This window comes from Chiloscyllium plagiosum, chromosome 21, assembly GCF_004010195.1.
Source record: "Chiloscyllium plagiosum isolate BGI_BamShark_2017 chromosome 21, ASM401019v2, whole genome shotgun sequence".
NCBI classification, from domain to species: Eukaryota; Metazoa; Chordata; class Chondrichthyes; order Orectolobiformes; family Hemiscylliidae; genus Chiloscyllium; species Chiloscyllium plagiosum.
Window position 1 is genome coordinate 26,414,999 of NC_057730.1, and position 24,689 is coordinate 26,439,687.

At 39.6% G+C, this 24,689-nt stretch overlaps 1 protein-coding gene across 2 annotated transcripts in view; it reads left to right on the plus strand.

The window, feature by feature from the left end:
• The window catches only part of LOC122560684 (transmembrane protein 114), an 89,275-nt gene extending 70,236 nt beyond the window's left edge, over positions 1-19,039 (plus strand). For both annotated transcript variants that reach the window (XM_043711590.1, XM_043711591.1), the window contains one exon: positions 18,256-19,039. In XM_043711590.1, coding sequence (XP_043567525.1) covers positions 18,256-18,485 — 230 coding nt within the window. In that variant the 3' untranslated portion in view covers positions 18,486-19,039. The remainder of the gene's footprint in view (positions 1-18,255) is intronic.
• Positions 19,040-24,689: the final 5,650 nt, after the last annotated feature.

Consider the following 24,689-nt stretch of genomic DNA (forward strand, 5'->3'; position numbering starts at 1 on the left):
CTGTTAGTATGCTCTCCAGAATTCTCCAGTTGTGTGAGGTTTACCCTGCATAGAGAGAGACAGAGAGAGAGAGAGAAAGTTGAATGTCTCCTAAAAAGGAAAGTGGGATTTCTACTTGTTGTGAAATGTTTGAGAGAGGGAAGAAGTAAGAGTTAATTAAATGTGGAGACATTGAATTGAAAGCAGGTGGGCAGAGTGTGAAGTGAGCAAGGAAGGAGCCATTCGAGAAGTTTGGTGCACAGACTGGAAAGCTTAAAAAGCATGATACTTCTGACTGCTTTAATGAAAGAAAGAAGAGGTGAGATAAAATATGAAGTATGAGAAATCTTCACCAGATCAGGCAGCATTTGTGGTGAAAAACACAGAGTTAATGAGTTGAATCTCACCTCAGATAGGAAGAGGCTGATTTGGAAATAAAAGTTAAAAAAATCGGAAACAGAAGTTAAGCCTTCAAAACTATCTATGTGAAGCAGTTAACCAATCCACTCATAGAAAGCTGAGTTAGTCATTTGGATATTATATTAAGGGTTCAATCTTTCATTTTGACACTCATTCAATTTTAATTTGTGTTGCTGGTGAAAGGTGGTGAAGGAGGCTGAATGTATGAGGTATATACCTTTACAGCACAGCGTGATGGCCAGGAAGAGGCATGGCTCCTCCAGCCCCAACAAGGAAACTGTAACCCCCTCCTTTGATCTATCTGATTTGATACCACTGTATGCCTGCTGACCACTATCTACATCCTCCCCAGCTGCATAATCCCTGACTACTGTTCCATCCTCACTACCTAAGACCCCCTATGGGTTTGGAGTTGATTACCATTTCCTCCCTCCCCAAACATCAGTGATCACCAGCAGAATATCTGTTCAACATCCCCAAAATTTTAAACTCGACGCTGGGATTGCAAACCTTTCCACACATTGCAAGTGGAATCTAATGCATGACCAAGACTGCTCGTTGCCAAAAGAAATCCCATGATTTCTTGCTCCACCATTTCCCACCTGTGGTCCTGGGTGTGGGACCTTGTATATCAGACCACCTTACCCAACAGACCTTTAGTCTGCAAACAAGTCCCTATTGGTGGGACTTGTGCAGAAAAAAAACTTCCTGACATTTTTACAAACGAGCAGGATATTTCATTCTTGTTTGCTTTCCTGAGCTGAAAACAGCAAACCACTCAACATGACAAGTCTGTCTGGGCTAGGATTCTAGATATTTCAGGCCAGTGATGTTTCATCAGAAGAAGTGAGAACACACCTGAATAAAAATAAGAAGTGATGAGGATGTATTTACAATTAGCATTCTGGTCCTTTGTTGGGTGGTGAAGGATGTAAAGGAGGAAAGGGAAGTGTTGTGAGTAGTGGTGAGGAGGGAAAGGACTATTGCCACGTTAGAGAAATAAACAGCTGTATGCATTCTTTTTCCTCTTGAAAGGTCATTGATGTGAAACTTGCCCTCCCCAGATAGTATGGGTGAAACATCTGGAACTGCATTCTCAGTAATGTCTCTGACAGATGTGGAATAGTGTGATCTTCCCAGCACTTGCTGGAAAGTCAACCTCTCTCCATTCCCAACCACTTCCTGAGTGTCATAAAGTGGGGCCTTTGAAGACTTGTCTGTGGCTTGCATTAATTCAGTTTTAGTCTAAATAAACCTCTGACTGAATAGACTGACAGAAATTGAGCTCTCCAACTTAATGGGCTTCCCAGCAGCCTAGCAAATGAGATAAAGAATGCTCTAGTGTGCCTAATGAAGAGATTCACCACCCTCCCCTTTCCAGGTGCTTTTCTGGGACACTATTATGCAATCACTTGGCTATGCAACTGAACTCAGCAGGTGTTTAAATCAGGATCCATTATTCTGAGCTATTCATTGGGAATGAGTAACTGGAAAAAGCAAATAAAGCGGGGGCATGTTAAATCGTTCTGAATTTAGTGGACCCCTTCACCTTCACCTCTAAGGTGATACTGAGAGGATTGAGCTTGTGTTTTCTTAAGTTGTGAAAACTGAGAGCTGCTCTAATTGAAATTTACAAACCTCTTTAAGGACCAGACAGGAATGATTTGCCTGTGCTCTGGATGTGTGTGGGGGGAACGGGAGTTTTCTCTAATAGGCTTGGAATAAGGAGCAAACCATAAAAGATTGAGATGAGCAGAAGTATCTTCTCTCAGAGAGTAGTGAACATCTGGGATTCTCTGACCCAGAGCAATGGAAGCTCAATCATTGAGTAAACATAAGACAGATTTATAGATACATAGGCACTAATTATATCAAGGAATGTGGAGGTACCTTGTGTAAATGGCTTTGAGATAGATGATCAGTCATTACCTAAAATGTAGGAGCAGGCTCAAGGGGCTGAATGGCTTTCTCCTGTTCCTTTATCTTTATGTAAAAGTTGTTGTACAGTATTAATTATTAACATACAATAGAAATTCCAGGATTTTATAATGAGAGACATCTGCTTTTAAGTAGCTATGACTGTAATTGATTTGGTTTATTATAGGTTTGATTTATTATAATCACATGTACCGACATACAGTGAAAAGTATTGTTTTGCGTGTTATCTGGCAAATCATAGGGTAATAGAACATAATGCAGAATACAGTATTACAGCTACAGAGAATATGCAGAGAAAGATTAACAATAATATTTAAAAAGCCATTCAAAAGTCTGACAACAGCGGGGAAGAAGTTATTCTTGAATCTGCTGATATATATTTTCGGGCCTTTGTAATTCTGCCCAATAGAAGAGAGTGGAAGAGAATATAACAGGGGTGGGAAGCGTCTTTGCTTATGTTGACTGCTTTCTAGAGGCCGCAGGAAGTATAGACAGAGCCAGTTGTTAGAAGGATGGTTTGTGTGATGGACTGGGCTATGTTCACAACTCTCTATGACTTCTCGCCATCTTGGGCAGAGCAGTTTCCATATCAAATTGTAATGTACAGCATAGGATGCTTTCTATTGTGCATGTATAAAAATTGCTAGGAGTACTTGTGGATACGTCAAATTGTAAGGACTTTTGCCACAGAGAGCCTCAGTGAAAATGATGGACAGCCGATGATTATAGCTTTGCTCTCATTCAGTCGCAAGTTTGGCCACAAGTGATTTGGTGATGATAAAAGTAATTTGACTGTGTGTTATAGCCCTTCTGGAAATGTTTAAAAAACGGTAAGATTGAGGGCTCTTGTGGTGTAGTGGTAGTTCTCTACCTCTGAACTGGATTCAAATTCTCCTTGTTCCAAATATCTATTATAGCATGTCTTCACAGATTGATTAAAAATATCGATATGGCAAAGTTGGGTTTGCTGAGAGAACACCATGTGATCATCAGATCCAAGTAGTTGACTGTAGAGGGCACTCTAGCAAAAAGAATTAGTAAACTATTCCATCACTCAGCAGGTGGCTTAACAGTAACCTAGATATCTTACTGATTCAGACAATTTCATTAAAATCTCAAACTTTGATTATATATTCTGAATTACTTAGTATTTTGGTGGCTAAACATCTCTTCTGATTTTCTTATTAACATTTACTGAGCTTGTGTACTGAATAGGAATTCTTAGAACCCCTACAATGTGCAAACAGGCCCTTCGTGCCAACAAATGGACCCTTTCGAATATTATCCCACCCAGACCCATTCCCCTGACTAATGCACCTAACTTACACATCCCTGAACACTATGGACAATTTAGCATGGCCAATTCACTTAACCTGCACATCTTTGGATTGTGGGAGGAAACTCACACAGACACGGCGAGAATGTGCAAACTTCACACAGGCAGTTGCGCAAGTCTGGAATTGAACCCAGGTCTCCAGCACTGTGAGGCAGCAGGGCTGACCACTGGGCCACCATGCTGCACTGATTGCAATCACTGTTGAAATGTGGCTCAGTATTGACATGAATATGGGAGACAAATTTGCATGAGAATCTGTCCTTAACACTAAGTTGTATATTTACACACTTATTGTACAGATTCGTTGATCAAATTAATCAAATCAATTGAATGCAGTACACACACCAACTGTGACTTATCTGTAAGTTACTAGATCAGAAACATTGCTGCTGAACGTGTCTATTTAGGAGTGGAGTTGGGATCAGGAAGAGACAGGGGATTTTCAGGGTTTGACTGCTCACCTTTTTAGAATACGACTAACTTTCTTTCACTAAGCGCAAAAATTACCGGTTGCCCTGTTCTGCAGATTGTCTCAGACATTGACAGCACCATCCCCAACCTGCCTATACGCTCCCTGTGACATAAAGTAATTATTTTATTGTCAATATATCACTGGAGTGTTGGTTAAGACATGTCCATTGTCTCTATCACCATTACAGTGAATTCTGCGACAATATTTTTATCCAAAGAGTGGACCTGACTGAGTAGTAGAGATATTGTGCTGAATGTTAGCGTATTTTGGCAATGTGTTATCCTCATCCTGTTTATCTGTACAAGGCCCAGCAAGATTTCTTGCAAGGCTGTCCAAAACTGGCATAGTTAACCACCTATCATTCCCCATGGTACCCCTCATTTCTGATACTCACCCAATTCTCCCACTCACCAAAGCTGGAACTACTCACCACTGCACAGATAGTTTGGAGCAGACTGACATCCTTGACACTGGTGCCATATTTGAAAAGCCTGGACAATTGCTGGCATTCTGGAGTTGCCCTGTATAGCTGCACAGGGTTTGGCAAGCAAGGGGAAATTGGTGCCTCACTTTGTGGCCAGGAGGTCACAATGGACAGAGTCATGCAGAAGGGGAATGTTCTGTTCCCCCAGGATCACCAGAGGAGACCACAACACCAGACCGTACCAGCGTGGTCTAAGATTGCCACCCAGGTTGATAGTTCTGAGGAATGTCCAGTAGTGTAGGATAGTGGTTAATGACCGCCTTCATTCCAGCGTAAGTGATGCTATCTTCTCTCTGCCTCTGAACACTTAATCTATCTCTGCTGCTGCCCTCACCATGCTTTACATTATTACTATTGCCTGCAGCTCACTCCCTGACTTGCTCCCACCAAACTCCAATCTCCTCTACAAGACTGACCCTGCACGCCCACTGCACGGCCTACTCATCGAATCAGGACAGCTCATCACCTTTCTCCCATCTGTATCCACACTAACAAACTGTGCCACCCAATGCCATCTCAAACAATTCCCTTTCTCTTATTACTAGAGAAAACAGTCCATAAAATAGGCCAAAATGGCTGACATTTGGCTCATCCCTTTAAAGGAAAGGATCTTGACCCGCACTGGTGAGGACTGGATAGGTCCTGCAAGGATGGACAGGAATCCATGTCTTAACAACGAAGTAAGACTCATTGTTCATGGTCAATGTACTTTACAGCTACCACAACTTATAACAGTTGGTAGCGCCACTTTCCTTCTTTTGTATCTTGCAAGTATCAGCAGCCTGTCCATGTTAGGCATGCTCAGGAAAGCCACCACGCAGACCACTGCGGCGGAGGCATCTTTTAAGGCATCTAAGGACCAATTCCAATACCGAACAACCCAGGTGGCATCCTTCTTCAAAGACCACAATTTCCCCTCAGATGTGGTTGATGATGCTCTCCACCGCATCTCCTCCACTTTCTGCTCCTCCGCCCTTGAACCCCGCCCCTTCAATCGCCACCAGAACAGAACCCCACTAGTCCTCACCTACCATCCCACCAACCTCCAGATACATCGGATCATCCTTCGTCATTTCCGCCACCTCCAAACGGACCCCACCACCAAGGATATATTTCCCTCCCCACCCCTATCAGCGTTCCGGAAAGACCACTCCCTCCGCAACTCCCTTGTCAGATCCACACCCCCCATTAGGAAAGAAGCCTTTGGTGAGTTGCTGCAGAGCTCCTTGTAGATGCTGCACTGTAGACGTTAGTGGTGGAGGGAGTGAACATTGATGAGGTACCCATCGAGGGCCCTAGATAGTGCCATGCTCCTTCAGTACTGACAGAGCTTCATTCAGCCAGGCAACCTGGGTGCAATCTGAATGCAGATTTCTCCAGCTTCCTCATTTCCCCTCCCCCCCACCTTATCTCAGTCCCAATCCTCAGACTCAACACCGCCTTCTTGACCTGCAATCTTCTTCCCGACCTCTCCGCCCCCACCCCCTGTCCGGCCTATCACCCTCACCTTAACCTCCTTCCACCTATCGCATTCCCAACGCCCCTCCCCCAGGTCCCTCCTCCCTACCTTTTATCTAAGCCTGCTTGGCACACCCTCCTCATTCCTGAAGAAGGGCTTATGCCCGAAACGTCAATTCTTCTCCTTTGATGCTGCCTGACCTGCTGCGCTTTTCCAGCAACACATTTGTAAGCTCTGATCCCCAGCATCTGCAGTCCTCACTTTCTCCTAATTTTGGACAGTTACACAGCACAAGCCAGAATAATTGGCCAATTAACATTCGAGAGAAAAGTTCTAATATAGCTTCCGGCTAATTACTGACAACCCAACCACTCGTTCTGATCCCCAGATTGAACCCGCCTTGAACCCATGACCCACCTGGCCACCCTTGGCAACCTGACTACCTCCAACATCCCTTATATATAACCCTAATAGTTCCAAACTATTCACTCAACCTGATCCAGCTACTCCCATGAGCATGTTATCACTGTTCGAAACACCCTATCAACCACCCACAACCAGACCTGACTATACCTCCCATCCTGACACAGTTATCCCCAGTGAAAGATTAGGAGTTTCAGGGACAATATAATATAAATCTTCTGTGTTCATAAATTGTTAAAAGCTAGAGCCAACGTCCAAAATGTAACCAAAAAAAGGAATCTTCCTCAGAGGTTAGATTGAAAATCAAGTTATGGAGTCAGAGAGAAGTACAGCACAGAAACAAACTCTTTGGTCCAACTCATCCATACCTACCAGATACCTGAAATTAATCTAGTCCCATTTGGCAGCATTTGGCTCACATACATCTAATCCCTTCCTATTCATATACCCTTTTAGATTCCTGTCAAATATTGTAATTGTACTAGCCTCCACCTCTTCCACACATGTGCCACACTCTGTATGAACAGGGTCCCTTTTAAATCTTTCCCCTCTCACTTTAAGTCTATATCCTCTGGTCTTGGATTCCTGTACCCTGGAAAAAAGACTTTGTCTATTCACCCTATCCACACCCCTCATGATTTTATAAACCTCTATAAGGCCACCCCTCAGCCTCCAGTGCTCCAGGGAAAATAGCCCCAGCCTATTCAGCCTCTCACTATAGCTCAAACCCTCCAACTCCAGGAAAATCCTTGGTAATCTTTTCTGAACCCTATCATGTTTAACAACATCTTTCCTATAGTAAGGAGACCAGAATTAAATGCAGTATTCCCAAAGTGGCCTAATCAATGTCCTGTATAGCTGCAACATGACATTCCAACTCCTGTGCTCAATGTACTGACCAAGCACAGCAGGCATACCAAACGTCTGCTTCACAATCTTATCTACCTGCAACTCTACTTTCAAAAAACTTATGAACCTGCACCTCAAAATCTCTTTGTTAAACTTATGAACCTGCACCTCAAAATCTCTTTGTTCAGAAACATTCCCAGGGTCTTACCCCATTAAGTATATGTCCTGCCTTGATTGGCCTTACCAAAATGCAGCACCTCACATTTGTCTAAATTAAACCCCATCTGCCACTCGTTGGCCCATTGGCCCATCTGACCAAGGTCCCATTGTACTCTTCTTCAGATAATCTTCTTCAGCGTCCACTACACAAGCTTGGCCAGACCTCTGGAATTTTGTGTTCAGCTTTGGACAGCAAACCTCAGGAAAAATACATAGACCTTGGAAGGGATCCACTGCAAACTTACCAGATGATGCCAAAGTTTAAAGAGTTAAGTTCTGGGGAAAGGCTCCTCAATGTGGCCGCTATTCCCTTGAAAATAGTAGGTTGAAAGCTAAACTAATCGATGTGTTCAAATGAAGGCAGTATTTGAAAATTTAGATGCAAAAAGATTATTCCCTCTGGTCAATGAATTCAGAACATGAAGGCATAATCTTTAAAGTAGATAATTGACAATTTAGCAATGGGAGGCTTTGGGGGTGTCAGATTGCTCATCTTTCATGAAGCATTTGATTTCACAGAAATAATTGGAGACAAAAATCCAGAAGTTTCATCAGAAGACAGGCAATGTGTATCCCAGATTACAACACAAATGCTGAAGGAAAACATCCACTCTCAGTTGCCAACCAATCTGCTGGAAATTGCTTGATTTTCATTCATGTTAATGTCCATTTGGGTATTGTACTGGAGTGCTGTCAGCACTTAATAAAAGACAAACAAAATGAGTCACCGCCTTTGTAAAATAACAAGTGAGAAAATTGGAAAAGAGAAAAATAAAATCTCTGTAATGGAAGTTGAATTAAACTGGTTCAGCTTTCTAAATAAAATGACCTGAGCTGTCAAAGCTGTATGAATTATCAAAACGATGTAGCAGCTCTTCTGAAGTTTGAAGAACAAATGCGTAGCTTTCTCTGCTAGTAGGGAGAAAGTAGATTTAAGTGGCAGATTTAGGATAAATCTTTTACAGTTATTTCTGAAAAATAACAGGATCAAATCTTGTCAAATTCATTTAGAAATTATTACCAAGGTGTTTGTTTTGACAATGTCCCTTTCAGTTCACAAGTTTGACCTTTTTTTTAACTTTTCGTGGCAATTGTGAACTCCTTTTGACTTCTACTGTCATGGCCATGTGTAATCTGAATTAGATGGGGACTCACTGAGATCCCAAAACTGCAGCCAACACACTTTATTCTCTTGTGTGGTCAGATTAGGTTCAGATTCAAGGACTGAAGAAAATCAGCAGTAATCTCTTAATGATGAATGTAGAGAAATGACTTGGAAGTTGCAAACTGACAAAAGTACTAGGAGTTACAAATCTATGGCCATTATTGTAATCTTGTTATAAGATGATGATTGTTTTCACTCAGAAATACTGCCTATAATTTTAGGCAGATATGGGCGGCACGGTGGCACAGTGGTTAGCACTGCTGCCTCACAGTGCCAGAGACCCGGGTACAATTCCCTCCCCAGGCAACTGTCTGTGTGGAGTTTGCACATTCTCTCTGTGTCTGCTAGTTTCTCCGGGTGCTCTGGTTTCCTCCCACAGCCCAAAAATGTGCGGGTTAGGTGAATCGGCCACGCTAAATTGTCCGCAGTGTGAGGTGAAGGGGTAAATGTAGGGGAATGGGTCTGGGTGGGTTGCTCTTCAGAGGGTCGGTGTGGACCTGTTGGGCCGAAGGGCTTGTTTTCTACGCTGTAAGTAATCTAATTTGAATCACCTGTGATTCTGGTGGTGGTCTGATAGCTTTTATAGTTTTTATAATGGGCATGCATTTAAGGTGAGGGGGGAAAGTTCGAAGTAGATGTGATGGGTACGTTTTTTAAACAAAGTGTCATAGGAGTATGGAATATGCTGCCAGCGGTGGTGGTGGAGGCAGATAGGATAGAGGTGTTTAAGGGATAAGCACATGAATATGCAAGGATTGGAGGAATATGGACTAAGGGCAGGCAGAAGGGATTAACTTAATTTGGCGTAATGTTCAGCACAATGTCGTAGGCTGGGTCCCATTCCTGTGCTGTATTGTTCTATGTTCTACAACTTCTGATGCAACCTATTCTGCCTTTTCAAAGCTGGGATTTTCTGCTCCTATTCATCAAATGGGACCTGGTGTTTGATTAGCAGCCAGCAAGCCAATAAGACAAGAAGTCTTATTCTGCAGAGACACATTTATGGCCCTTTTGATGAATGGTCTGGATTCTTGAAATCACTCCTTTTTTTATATTGAAACTTTGACAGGTTCAGTCACAACCTGATACCCATCATAGAGTCAGTGAGCATTTCAGATAAAATAGTGTTTATACTTGGAGACAGGAAGGACTGCAGATGCTGCAAGTCAGAGTCAATAGATGTGAAGCTGGAAGAGCACACTAGGTCAGACAGCATCCGAGGAGCAGGAAAGTCAACCATTCTGGCCAAAACCCATCGTCAGGACTGGGGAGGGGTGGGGACCCCAGTAGTAAATAGAGGGAGGGAGATGGGGCTGGAAGAAGGATAGGTGGATGGTCATAGGTAGATGCAGGAAAGGGGTTATTGTCATTAGGCAGTGGAAGGGGTGGAGCACATAGGAAAATGGACTGATTAGAACTGGTTGGGGGTGAGGAGGAGGGGATGTGGGTCCAGACTTGGTATAGGGCTGGGGAAGGAGGGACTTTGAAGCCAATGAAGTCGATGTATAGGCTGTTGGGCTGTAAGTTCCCAGGTGAAATTAAGGTGTTGTTCCTCCAGTTTCCATTTGACCTCACTCTGACAGTGCAGGAGGCCAAGGATGGATACAGTGCTAGGAGAGTGGGAGGGTAAAATTAAAGTGCATGGCAACCGGAAGGTTCCGTTGGTTAATGCATGCAGAGTTCAGATGCTCCACAAACTGGTCCCTGATATAGACTGTTTATACATGTTTGTCAATTTACAAACTCTGCAAAACCTTAGAACATCAGCAGTAAAACTTCCAGATAACTGCTAGAATCACAAATAGTTGATTTTTAAACCGTTTTCTTGTGGCTATCTTATTTTGGCAAAAGTAAATGCAAGTTTATCTTATGAGTAGGTTAGTGTTATGACACAGCGGTGAACCCCTCTGTTAATTAAACTAAGCACTCAGAAAAGCTCACCTCCCCTCGTAATCTGTTCAAATATGAGTGACAGAGAATTCCCCAAATTCCTGCATTTAAAGAAAATAATATCAATTTACTCTTTAGCTCTAAAAGTGAACATTAAACAATAACTATTCACAACTCTAAGTCCCTTTTCTCATTACTGCTTATTATCTGCCTCCAACTTTATAATAATATACTGTTCCAACAAAACACTTATTAAAATTATATCAACTTAATTTCAAAACCATACAGCACTGTTGTCATCAGTATCTGTCTTCTTTCAGCTGAAGATCTCCCTGGATCATTATCTTTGTTTTTTACTGTGAAGATATTTAACCTGAAAAGATATCTTTGATAGAGAGTGTGTTGATTGCAGTTACTCTGTCTGACTTTCAAACTGCCTGCCTTTTTTGTACTCCCAACATCAGATCGTCTCATTGGCTTGATGTTGGCAAAAACAATAAATTCAAACTTTATTGGGTTTTAGTATTCTGGAGCAAAATTTAAACTGGTTGGTTCAATTCAAATTGTTGTCAAAGCAGCAACCAACTCAGGTATCTATTTCACAGCCAAATGTTACACATTTTCAATTTTCCAGTGCACTCTGAGGCTGCTCATTAGTCATATGACAGATATTTGTAAGCTCTCAATGCAAAACAGTATTCATTCTTAAAGATATAGTATACGCCTTCAACTTCATAACAGTTAGTAGTAGTGCAGATTTTGTTTTCATAGCGTGGAATCCAATGGTATCTACTTTAAATTGGATTTGACTATGTGGGTTATTTTCTTAAAATTTTCATGTGTCTCTTCTAAATGTAAGCATGTTCTATCACTGTGTGGGATACAAGGCATCTATAACACAAAGTATGGGGTAAACAACAATATATCTCCTTAATCAGTCAGTTTGTCATGTTGTGAACTCATCAGTATAAGGACTGAGAAGGGAATATGAAATGCATTCAGTCAAATCTGGGACAGAAAGTGAAATAAGCAGAGGGAAATAAAAAAATTGATGAAGGAATGAAAAATAAAGGGACAGAAGAGATGAGATAGAAATTACTTGCAAAATTTTAACTCATTTTGTAATTCAAATGACAATAAAAAATCTAAAGGCATGAAACTTCACATTTATAGCAGTTAATGTTCAGAGTAGAAAGGTTGATTAAAGGAGTTGAAATGACTGGATTTTGCACAAGTAGATTACTCAGTGCATTTCAGTGGTGAGGCAGAGAATAAGAAGCTGTTTTTATAAAGCTAGAGGCAGAGCAGCACAAATTGAAGAGCAACATCAGATATTGATGTTTAATCAAGCATCTGCCCTTTGTCTGAACTTGCTGTACAATTTGTATATAAATATTGCAAATCTCACTATTGTTTCCATTGTGCATTCTTTCCCAATGTCTCATATTTGCTGACAGATCTGATAATCCTTTATTGAGATATAATTTTTTTAGAAAAGCTGCTGAAACTGCTTTTAACAACCAGAGCACAATATTCCATGAATGATAATTGGGTGCAAAATGATAAAAAAACATGATCTACCCTGACATTTTCTCAATCACAATTTAGATTTAAAGTTATTGTATGAATATTTTAGCATGCAAAATCAATCAGAGTTTGAAATTCCCTTTTCAGCTACATTAGAAGAAACGCAAGTGTGATTGTTTCAAAATAAGTTGGTGCTGCTTAAAATGGAGGCCAAAGTAGCTTTGTTTGCATATATTCAGCATTTTCTCTTTCATAACCTTAAGAGAACCTTTGTTATTTTCTAAGGTAAATGTTGGTAATGCATTGGTGATAGCTGTGGTTAATAACTAGCTCACAAAGACATTTTACTGAGAATTTGTGCCATGTAGCATTTGAAGTTGTAAGATTTGCAGAGAAAAGCAATCAAATTTCATTATTTGGTATATACCAGCTATTTATTTTTGACAAGATAAATGAAAAAAACCCTTCCTTTTATGTCACTGTTTTTGCGCTTGTCTCGATTTTAGTCAAGGAAATATTAATAGGGTGCTGTGACAAGACAGTGCAATCACACAACTCAGGTGACTGCAAAGCCTTACTGTAACAGGTACCTCATGCTCAATTTATTGGTTTGAAATTCAAAAGCGTCTTGATGTTCAAAATACCCTGAGTTAATTAAATCAATGAAAGCAGAAGTCATGCTAAACTGCAAATGGAGCAACATGAAATATTGAAAAGAAATTATCCTGAAGTTGTCAGATAATTGAAGTAATTGAAGGCAATTAATTTGAAGTGATCTCCCTTTGTCTCCAGAGCTTTGCTTTAATTAAGCCAAGCTGAAATAAAATGTTCACCTCAGATTGTAGGGAGCGTTGCCTGCCTATAAAACCACACGCAGATGACAGCCCCATGTGGATATTTTGGACCAGCTCCAAGAAAGTGAGTTTACTTTCATAAAATTAGTTATGGTGGGAAACAGCCAACATAGTGCATGTGCTAGAGGTTTAGCTGAGCCCTTTAATTGTGATTTAGAGAAAAGGGGGAACTTATTGATAATCACTGAGGCTATTGTGTTGACATGCAATATCGATATTACATGCCTTTGATGCAGGCAGCCCATTCTGACTGAACAACACTGCTATTGAATTGATTCACTTGGGAAGAAAGCAGTTTGAATCCTATTGTCACCTCACTATTCTGTAGTTTTAGTAGACTCGGAGTTTGGAATTGGATGTTATTGTTGAACATTACCCAAAGTGATCTGACTTGCCATTCCTTGTAAAAGAGTACACACATAGAGGACGATAATTGTTTTCCATATGTCACAGTTTGCTTTGCATGATATCTTCCTTCCTGAATTTTAAAGGGCGGCACGGTGGCCGCCCTGCTGCCTCACAGCGCCGGAGACCTGGGTTCAATTCCTGCCTCAGGCAACTGTCTGTGTGGAGTTTACACATTCTCCCCGTGTCTGCTTGGGCTTACCTCTGGGTGCTCTGGTTTCCTCCCACAGTCCAAAAATGTGCAGGTTAGATGAATTGGCCGTGCTAAATTGCCCGTAGAGTTAAGGGAATGGGTCTGGGTGGGATGTTCTTCGAAGGGTTGGTGTGGACTTGTTGGGCTGAAGGGCCTGTTTCCACACTGTAAGTAATAAGACCATAAGACATAGGAGCGGAAGTAAGGCCATTCGGCCCATCGAGTCCACTCCGCCATTCAATCATGGCTGATGAGCATTTCAACTCCACTTACCCGCATTCTCCCCGTGCCCTTAATTCCTTGTGACATCAAGAATTTATCAATCTCTGCCTTGAAGAAATTTAGCGTCCCGGCCTCCACTGCACTCTGCGGCAATGAATTCCACAGGCCCACCACTCTCTGGCTGAAGAAATGTCTCTGCTTATCTGTTCTGAATTTACCCCGTCTAATTCTATGTGTCCACGGGTCCTAGTCTCCTCGTCTAACGGAAACAATTTCCTAGCATCCACATTTTCCAAGCCATGTATTATTTTGTACGTCTCTATTAAGTCTCCCCTTAATCTTCTAAACTCCAACGAATACAATCCCAGTATCCTCAGCCGTTCCTCATATGTTAGACCTGTCATTCCAGGGATCATCCATGTGAATCTCCGCTGGACACGTTCCAATGCCAGTATGTCCTTCCTGAGGTGTCCTTCCTGACCAAAACCGGACACAGTACTCCAAATAGGGCCTAACCAGAGCTTTATAAAGTCTTAGTAGTACATCTCTGCTTTTATATTCCAACCCTCTTGAGATAAGAGACAACATTGCATTCGCTTTCTTAATCACGGACTCAACCTGCATGTTTACCTTTAGAGAATCCTCGACTAGCACTCCCAGATCCCTTTGTGCTTTGGCTTTATTAATTTTCTCACCATTTAGAAAGTAGTCTATGCAAAAAACAACCTGTAGAAGATCTAAAGGAAACTTTGGTTCTCCATCCTTTATGAGAGTGGTTACTTTGTGTTGAAGATGACTGCAACCTCATACTGCCCAATCATTACAGCTGGTCAGCTGCCTCCGACTGACTCCCCCCCGCCGGTCATTTTGCTTTGACAGTTGACAAGAAAGTTTGTTTCGTTGCTTTTGGGCCCAAGTGATGTTGACTGTGGCATAAACTTATAGTTATAAAAACAGCAAGTGCTGATGAAACCCAGCAGCTATGGCAACATCTGTGGAGAGAGAAACCAGGTTTTGAAGACTAGTCATACTGGACTCGAAATTTTAACTCTACTTCCCACTCCACAGAAGCTGCCAAACCTGTTGAACTTCTGTAGCACTTCCTGTTTTTACTGCAGACTTCCAGTATCTGCAGTATTTTGCTTAAAAGCTTCCAGTCAGTTGACTGTGTCCACACAATGTATGGCATTTACAATATGGAAAGCAAGTTTGTCCTCTGGTTGGAAATTATTCCACTCTGGGTCTTGATTCAAACATGCCTAGCTGTGAACTTTATATATTGGCTCGCATTTACTCAGGTCTTTAGAGCATTCCTTTCTGTTCTCACTGGACTGCTGTGCTTGCCTTCTGTTTGGTTGTTCCCTGTTGTAGCCACTGGGTGCATCTTTGGAACTAGATTTCTTGCACAGATGTTTCCATTGCTTTTTGTTCAGCATGCCTTGCAAAGATTGTGGAATGCAGCACAGCTTTGCAGTGGGTGAGATGCATTGTACTTTCCACGTAGCCAGGGGATGCAAAAAGCAAGCAAGCTACAGTGTCAATATTGTTTGCTGCACCTCATGCTTACAGGTGCTGTTATCTGTGTGAGAATGACTTAATATTTTCTGTTGTTTGCTGTCACTGAATCAATGCTGTCACCTTTTTTTCCAAGAGCTCATTTTGGATTGCTTTGGTAAGTTTTGAAGCAATTACCATCTCCATATTACATTTTGATATTCAGCCTCTAAAAAAATCATGATGGCATCCACTGACATATTGATCTGTTGATACATGTGCTTTTCTCCTGTCGGACATCAATTCTAAGTGATGAATTATAAAGTCAATTCCTATATGCAACTAATTTTCTTGGACTTTTCATATCTTTGTAGTATCTGTCTGCTCCTCTTCCGATAATCCCGAGGTACTGACTCTATGTAACTTCACATTGCCAATAACTATCAATATGTTGATGGCATGTTTAATCAGTGCTGCAACTGCTTAATCTATGAAACTTAATGGTATTCTGTATTTGAAATGTTTTAACTCCGATGGGAGATCTGTGGCTTTCCAAATCATGGTGAGGATTTAATATCAGTGCTTCTGCTGTTCTTCTGTCTTTTCAATTTATATTTAAATTTGTGCATACTTTCCATACTTTCACCACTCTACTCTATTTTTTGGTTTGGAAGTTGTTTTAGGAGTTATTCAGTTGGCTTTGTGCATTTTTGGAATGCAGCCCACATTTATTTATATTGATTGACTGAATTTTGGCCTGCATTCTCTGAATTCAGTGCAGGGCTGAATCCTAAAGGCCATTAAAGTTTTAAATAGCCTGAAGTTAGAGTAACTTTGAATGACCAGCTGTCTGCATGGAAATGACTGTCTTGTTTATGAATAAATATTAGTTTCTGCTTTTTTTTGTATTTTGGGGACCTCTGGATTGCTGTTCTGGATGCTAGATTCTGGATTGATATTTTGTGTGTGGCTTGTCTCCCTGGCCTAAAAGCTTGTGAAGCTGATGTTTTCTTTGCTCCTTTGCTTTAAATAAAATAATCCCAGCTACATATTTTTGTGCTTTCTAAATGTATCACAAATAAGGCATATGAATTTCTTTAGTTGGAGATCTCTGGTGAGTTTATTTATAGTAAAACTATGTCTATATATAGTACAGAGCAATCTCCAGACACAGCCTGCGCCTGGAGTGCTACAATACACACAACCTGCAGTTTGAGCTCATGTGATAATATGAGAATACTTTGCTTATTTGCATGTTGAGATCCAAAAGGGTTACCACACCAAAGCTGATAACTCATCACCACTGACACATCCTTTGGAGCAACCTTTGTTTCTTTAATGTCCATTTTCGATCCTCTTATGTCTTGACCATCCTCCTATCATCCCTACCCACCACCCTCTCACAGACCTAACTTTTGTTCTTTCATCTACTCCTCTGTCACTGTTTCTGATGTGTAATCAACCTAAAATGTCAACTGTATTTCTCTTTCCACAGCACTGTAACACTCTGTAACAGCACTATGGGTGTACCTACATCCATAGAGAGCAGCAATTCAAGAAGATAGATCAGCAACACATTCTCAAGGGAAATTATGGATGGGCAATAAATGCTGGCTCAGGCAGTGTTACCCACATCCTATGGATGAATTAAAAATAAATCCCTCTGCTACCATTACTTGAGACTACTTAACAGTGTTAATGTGATTTCAACCATAATCACACTGTCTTCTTTGCTCTATTTCGAAGTTTGCCTCTTATTTGAATCCTTCCATTCTCACAGTTTTTATCTTGTTAGCATGGTGTCAAATTATATTACAATGACATGCTTAAATACTACATCTAGGGATGTAACTTTGCAAATGAAGGTCTGTTTTCTCAAAGAACTGAAGTAACTTTATCAGCTGTGAGACTAGCTTCCCATACAATTCATGCCAACACCCTCTTTTATGATATATTTTCTTTCCTCTTCCTTGTCATGCTTTATCCTTTCACCTGTAATATTTTCTGCATTATCCAATGCATTTTCTAAAATATTAGTGTTAGGTTAGTTACTTTATCACTTTTATTTCCAGCATTTGTTAAAATATTTTCATATGTCTCAATGGTATGGTAAAAAGTAATAATGCCTTACTGGGTGTGTAAGTTATCTGCTTGAAGAGGTACATCTCACTAAATAGTTTTGCTAATCATGTATTTCTTTTTGGCCAGGAAGAGTATGACTACCTCTGGCTGCACTGAAACTTCTCCTGCCTCCCTGGGATGGTCATCCCCTCTGCCCAAATTAATGTCCCTCTGATATAACAGTTGTGGATCTGCTGGATGACAAATGACAACTGCCTGGCTACAGCTGATCAGAACACTACCAATATTATAGTGAGGCCAACTATGAGGCCAGTTCAGGCTTTTTACCAGTTATATTGGGTGTTCTCCTCCATTACACCACCCACCTCCGTCCTGATGTGAGCCAAACATCCAAGTGGATTTCATTGGGTCATTGAGGTCTACAGTAGTGAAACAGGCTCTTCGGTCCAACTTACCCATGTCACCACAGTTTTCACAATTTAAAATAATCCCATTTGCTTGCATTTTGGACGTACATGGAATAGTGTAGGTTAGATGGGCTTCAGATTGGTATGACAGGTCGACACAACATCGAGGACCGAAGGGCCTGTACTGCACTGTAATGTTCTATGTTAAATGTTCTCAGTATCCATTTCAGTCAGTGTAAAGACTTTCTTGCCACATTACTTAACAAGGATCGCTGAACATGTCATTGTAATGTAGTTTGTCAGTAACAATGTAACCTTGTATTGCAATACTAATTATTAGAGGTCTAATATTAGGGAAATGCATGACTGTGAAATATCTGTAAAACAAGCTCTGTTTGTTAATATTTAATCAATGTCTCGTCTTCTGTTTACCTCAGCTCTGGTAACTCTTGGCGGAGTCAGTGTGTACATCGGATATTCAGCTGCAGCATTTAAAGCAGCTGTTTGTCTTTCTGGAAAGAAGATTCTGGAAGATATTAACATCAGGTTTGGATGGTCCTTAGCTCTGGCATGGATCTCATTCGTTGCTGAGGTCTTTACTGGTGTTGCATTCATAATAGCTGCCAAATTAACGAGCATGAGAAGGAGACAGGAAGAAGCAACATGAAGCTAACATGCTTTTGAGGAAAGTTATGGTGAAACAAAGACAATTATGTTAAGTTTCTGTAAATTATATCGAAGTGGAAATAATGCAATTGTTTCAAAACTCTGGGAGCTGCTCAAATATGCATCTCTCACTAAGTTAATATTTAATGGACTCTCAATACTAAAAATGTGAAATTAAGTATTAGTGGTTGAAATACTTAATGAAAACAGTCTGCTCTTAGTCACTGTTAGTTTAATTTGCTTAACTGTTAATAAAGTAAAAATATCTATTAATGTAACCTTCACAGATATTGTAACAAAGAAATACTGTCAGTGGTATGTGTGTGATGACTGTAGCAGTATTATATAGCAATGCCGAAAGCTGTCAGAATTACAGGTCAAGTGGCAAAGGTCTTCTGCTTTTGCAGCAAAAATATGTTTCACGTTTAACTCCATTTCTACAATCTAGAATAAAAGTAAATGTTGCCAATTAGTACTGAGTAAACTATATCCCTTTCCAAAACATTAATGGGCTAATTATATGTTCTGAAAATGTGTTGCTGGAAAAGCGCAGCAGGTCAGGCAGCATCCAACGTTTCATGCCCGAAACGTTGATTCTCCTGCTCCTTGGATGCTGCCTGACCTGCTGCGCTTTTCCAGCAACACATTTTCAGCTCTGATCTCCAGCATCTGCAGTCCTCACTTTCTCCTAATTATATGTTCTATCAGGAGTTGTGCATATAGGGAACATTGGTTAACCAATAAGGTTCCAATAATGCAGAACTATTTTGAAAGCTCATTCCCTTTGAGTACAAATTTTAAGCAGCCACAGCAGGTTGCAGAGCTATAGAATTAACTGTTAACCCTTTGACTGCAGAGTTTTGGAGGCAAACAAAAATTTAATTGTAATTGAGATATTTTGGGAAAAGATTGAATCACTCTTTTTGCTGCTAATGTTAAATTCTTAATTGACTGTATGATGCATAGCTTTTTTTTCTTTTGTACAATAAACTTTTGTTCTTTTGTTAAAGAACTTTGGCAGCCTCATATAAAAGGTCCCAGTTTAGATGATGAACATGTGCTGAATATTCCAAGGTCAGTGAGGAAGTGATGAGGAACCTATAATTGACCTCAGTTTTTAATGTCAAGTAATGTCAACAGTTTGGATTCAAGTGCCCTAACGGCCGAGATTACTAGTAAGATCCCAGCTTCTCAACCTCACCACTTGCCTAAGGCATGTGTCTCTTGGGGTCCAAATGCCACAAAATGAGTAATAACGTGACAAAAATTACCAGAAGATAAATATTTTAGGTATATAAATTTGGCATTCATATTCTTCCTCTTCCTTCCTGAAGGCATTAGTGCTTTGCATGAAGATAGTTCCAAATGTACCTGTTACTGTTCAGCATATGGCCCAAATGTTCATTATTTATGTATTAGGCTTGACAGTGAATGTTGCCTGATTATTCACCATCAAGAGAAAGCACAAACAAAAACAGAAATAGCCAGAGAAAGTCAGCAGGTCTAGCAGATTCTGTGGAGCGAAAGCAATGTTAGCATTTTGAGTCCAGCGACCCTTCTTCAAAACTGGTTATAGCTAGAAAAAAGTTGGTACATATACAGAAGATGGGGGGTGGAGAGCAAGGAGAAGAAGTAAATGATAGGTGGAGATGGGGCCCAGAGTGAGAGAACAGCAGTTGGGAAGACAAAGGAATGGATAATGGTGAGGCTGGGAGAAAGAAAAGCTGCTAATGGGGACCACTGGTGGGTGAAAGGTTACCAACGTCCCAGAGGACCATAAGCTTCTCACTCATTAGGCAGCGATGACTTGTAGGGTCACCATGCCTCGGGCAAGAGAGGAAGTTGATAAAGTAGGATCTTGATGGTACCCTCAACCATTTGGGGAATTGAACGTACGCTGTTGACATCATTGCATTAAAAGCTGATGCAAATGACTGGTTTTTCATCACTGCACACCTGAACTTAGAAAACTTACCACCTGTCGATCATCCAGACTGGAATCTTTCCAAACTTCACTTTTGTGTTGTTATGATCCCAGCTGATAGTAGTACTGGATACGTCAGATCCCAGAGCGAAACCTGGCTTGATAGATCATACATTTCATTTCTGCAGTTGGTTACTGTGTTGGTTAGTCACTGAATATTCGCATGAGGCTGCCAATGTTCCATCAGACAGAAAATACAGGTTTATTGCACACAAAAAAACCCCAATATATGATGCAGCTTGCAAAAATCTTATCATCACTTATCATTTCTCAGCAAAGTATGACTTCTTCTTTAATTCTTTAATTTCTTATTTAATTAACTTCTACCTATTTTGATGGCCTAGATTCTTCCATCTAGTTCTGCTGCCCTAACCCTCTTCTCAGTTTTGGCAGCTTGGAAATTTCTACACAAACTCTCACAGCATGGCTATTCGATGAAATAAACTCTGACAGTCTGGAGATTTCTACACATGTGACAGATTTTCTTTCTGCGACGATGAAGCTGTTTTTCAAAACTGACATTAAGCCCTAATGGCCTGTGGTCTGACTTCTCTGTATGAAAGCTCCACTTTGTAAATAATTTATCAATTAACATTACAGGTATCCTTCTGGGCAATTAATTGAAATCACATACTTTTTGGGAATTATGTTTTAGTTCACTGTTCCAAACTACTTTCTGAGCTCTTAAATCATATTGATTGCCTTCACAGAATTGAAATGAAAATGTATTTTACATCTACTTTCAAAATTGAAAATTTCAAGTTATCATAATATATTTTGCATCTTTATCTCAGCATTTAACCAGATTAACACGGTAAAATTTGATGAGTCTATTTAAATAGTTTTTAATAAGCACAGAAGAAATAAATTAGTACTTGAGCTTTAAATACTGTAGCTGGATTGGCAACAGTAAGAAAGAAAATAATTATTATCTGGTTGATGTTCACAGTTGCACAGAAGTTACAACCTTGTCACTTGACCTTTAAAGCACTGCAATTAAATGTGTGGTATAAATGTATCTAATGCACAAATTATTAAAATAAAAAATCTTTTATGATCATCTATTGCATTGCTGATTATAAGCGCTTTTCTAATTGTTACTTAATGCTTCAGATTTCAAAAGAACAAAACACTGTTATGGATTCTGAAACACCTTCAAGAAATAGTAACCTGCAAGCTGAAACAATTCTGGCACTTGCTTACAATGTGATATTACACTTCCCAATCCTTAAAGCAGTGATATCAACTGTACTGTATGACCACTGCAAATCTACAAATGGATCGACTTTAGGTGGAAACCACTTTAGCCACAATTTCAGTAAAAACATTAAACAATTGTCATTTTTTAAAATGACATTATTAAAACTCTAATTAGCACATTTTTCTTTTAGAAGAGACTTACAAGGCAAGGATCCCCTGGTATATTCATTGATTGAGCTTTTGACTGTTTGAATCAAAGCAATCTTAGTGTTCATGGCATTGATGGCGTGACAAATTGTGTTATGCAGATGATGTCCCAAACATTAGTCATCAGTGGCCTAGTTATTTTTACTTTACACAGATACTCATTTTATAGGCCAGCCTTAGTACTCACCACCAGTCCAAAATAGATAGCATGAAAATATTAAAATGGATATTTTGTTAATATTGAGGTAAAGGAAATACAAGTTGTGAATGGTATGATATAGTTACAAAGGAAGCAAAGCTACAAAGAGTTAAATTATACATGTCCCTGCAGGTTGCATAGATGGAATTATGTTACACAGGAGGAGGGTAACAGTGTAGGGTAATATAATTGAACTGTGAGACTGCAGCTTGTCAGTTTTTAATCTTGTGAACTAGAGAGTGTCTGTACTCTATTCAGACCTTATTAAAAATATAATATCAAAGCACTGCACTTAATCTCTTATTAATGTCATAACAAGATTTTCATAGAGCACAAGACGGAGGCACAATTACTATTAATGATGTTGGTCAGCTCATGTCAATTTAAATTGTTCCAATTATTCATTCTCAACTTTCATTAAATTCAAATGGTATAATATGCTACCATTCATCTTGGCACTCTGGCAAAACAATAGCTGCAAAGCGAATTAAATGGGAATTAAATAAGTCACTTTGTACTACCGAATAAAACCTACTTTAACAATTTCAGCACTCTTGTTCTTTTACAAACAAACCAAATCAGGAAAGTAAAAGTGTTATACTTAATATCAGAATTGTGATCTCCATGACTGTTATTACAAACTATGCAAATTGTCAAATAAGGCTCTATTCAGAATTTTTTTTCTATTAAATATGCATTGAAGAACATGCTGATAAAAATGGAAAAAAATTCAAAACGTACAACTTTAAATCTATTGGTGTTTGGCTTTTGGTTTCATCTTAAGAATTAAGTATTTACTTTATGGAAAAGCAGTCAATTGATAAGTGAGATAACAACACCAATTAACGTGCATGCCTTTGAAGCTGGGCTTGAAATCAAGCAGAAGGTTCCAAATCCATTTTTAATGATCCACCAAAGAGAGATATTCTACAAATAGGCTAATCTTGACCATTAATATACCTGAATAATATGACCGGAATTACAAAGTTACCAATAGCTGAAGTAAATTTAACATTTAATGTTTCATATGCTATAATAACTTCACAACTAAAAGATCACTAGTTTCCAATTCATGAAACGTGCAAACAGTCTACTTTCAAAACAATCAGCTGATAATGAGGGTATGCACCATTTAAAATAATCTTCCAAAGTAAGACTTCTAAAATTATTTTTCCTGTGTTATTTTTATTGTCATTATACTTTATTATCCATACTGAGTATGATTTTGAGGCAATGCATTATAAATAATTCTGTATTCATCTGTTTGTGAGTCTAGAAAATCAATCACCATCTCAACACTGCTGTGATTAAGTTTTCACAATAATCTTGTTTTGTAGAAAATAGTGAGCCAAACTCAAGCCAAAATAGGAGAAAAAATATGTTTTCCATAGCAGGAAGCAAAAACACAGATAAAAGTAAAGATAATGGTATCATCACTAAGTATCAACTACAATACACTTTCTGGTAATACGCATAATGTTAGGCATTGGTGTGGAAAAGAGATAATTTTTTCCTTTCCTTTAAAGATAGTCAGACATGTCAAACAGATTGTGGGATTATGTAGAAGTATTCTGGTGGTCCTCTTTTGCATGTCTCATGTTCATGAAAGAGATGGCTATGGAGATAGTTAATGTATTGATAATTATCTTCCAGGATTCTACCAATTCTAGAATGATTCCTGCAGATTGGAAGGCAGCAAATGTCACCCACTATTTAAGAAGGGAGGGAGAGAGACATGAGGGGTCTACAATCCTGTTAGCCTTACATCAGTAGTAGCGAAAGTGACAGAACCTATTATAATGGAAGGGATAAATAGATACCTGGTTAATAATGATCTGATTGGACATAGTGAATATGGATGGAATGGAAAATCATGTTAGACAAGCTTAATGGAGTTTTCTGAAGATGTTGATAACAAAATTGACAAAGGAGAACCAAAAAGCAGAATATATTGAGATTTAATGAAGGCTTTTGTTAAAGTCCCTCATATGAGGATCATTTGAAAAATTAAAGTAATTGAGATAGGAGATAACGTACTGACATGGATTGGTGATTGACCCGCAGACAGAAAACAGAGGGTAGGAGTAAATGGGTCATTCTTGTGTTGTCAGATTGTGACTAGCAGGGTACCACGAGGATCTGTATTGGCTTCCAGCAGTTCACAATATATGCCAACAATTTAGTGTTGGGAACCAAATATAATATTTCTAAATTTGCAGATAACACAAAACTAAGTGGGAATGTGTTTTGTGAGGAAAATGTAAAGTGGCTTTAGGAGGATTTGGACAGACCAAGTGAATGGATAAGAACATGGTAGATGGAATATAATATGGAAAAATGTGAGGTTATCAACTTTGGTAGGAGAAACAAATATGCAGAGTACCTCTTAAATGTTAAGAAGGTGTACAGAGGGATGTAGGTGTTCTTGTTAGTAAGTCATTGAAGGCTAACATGCAGGCCCAACAAGCTATTGGGAAGGATAGTGGAACAATGGCCTTTATTGCAAGAGGATTTGAGTACAAGAATAGTGAAGTATTTCTTCAATTGTATAAGAGCTTTAGTCTGACCACACCTGGATCTCTCTGTGCAGTTTTGGTCTCATCATCTCAGGGAAG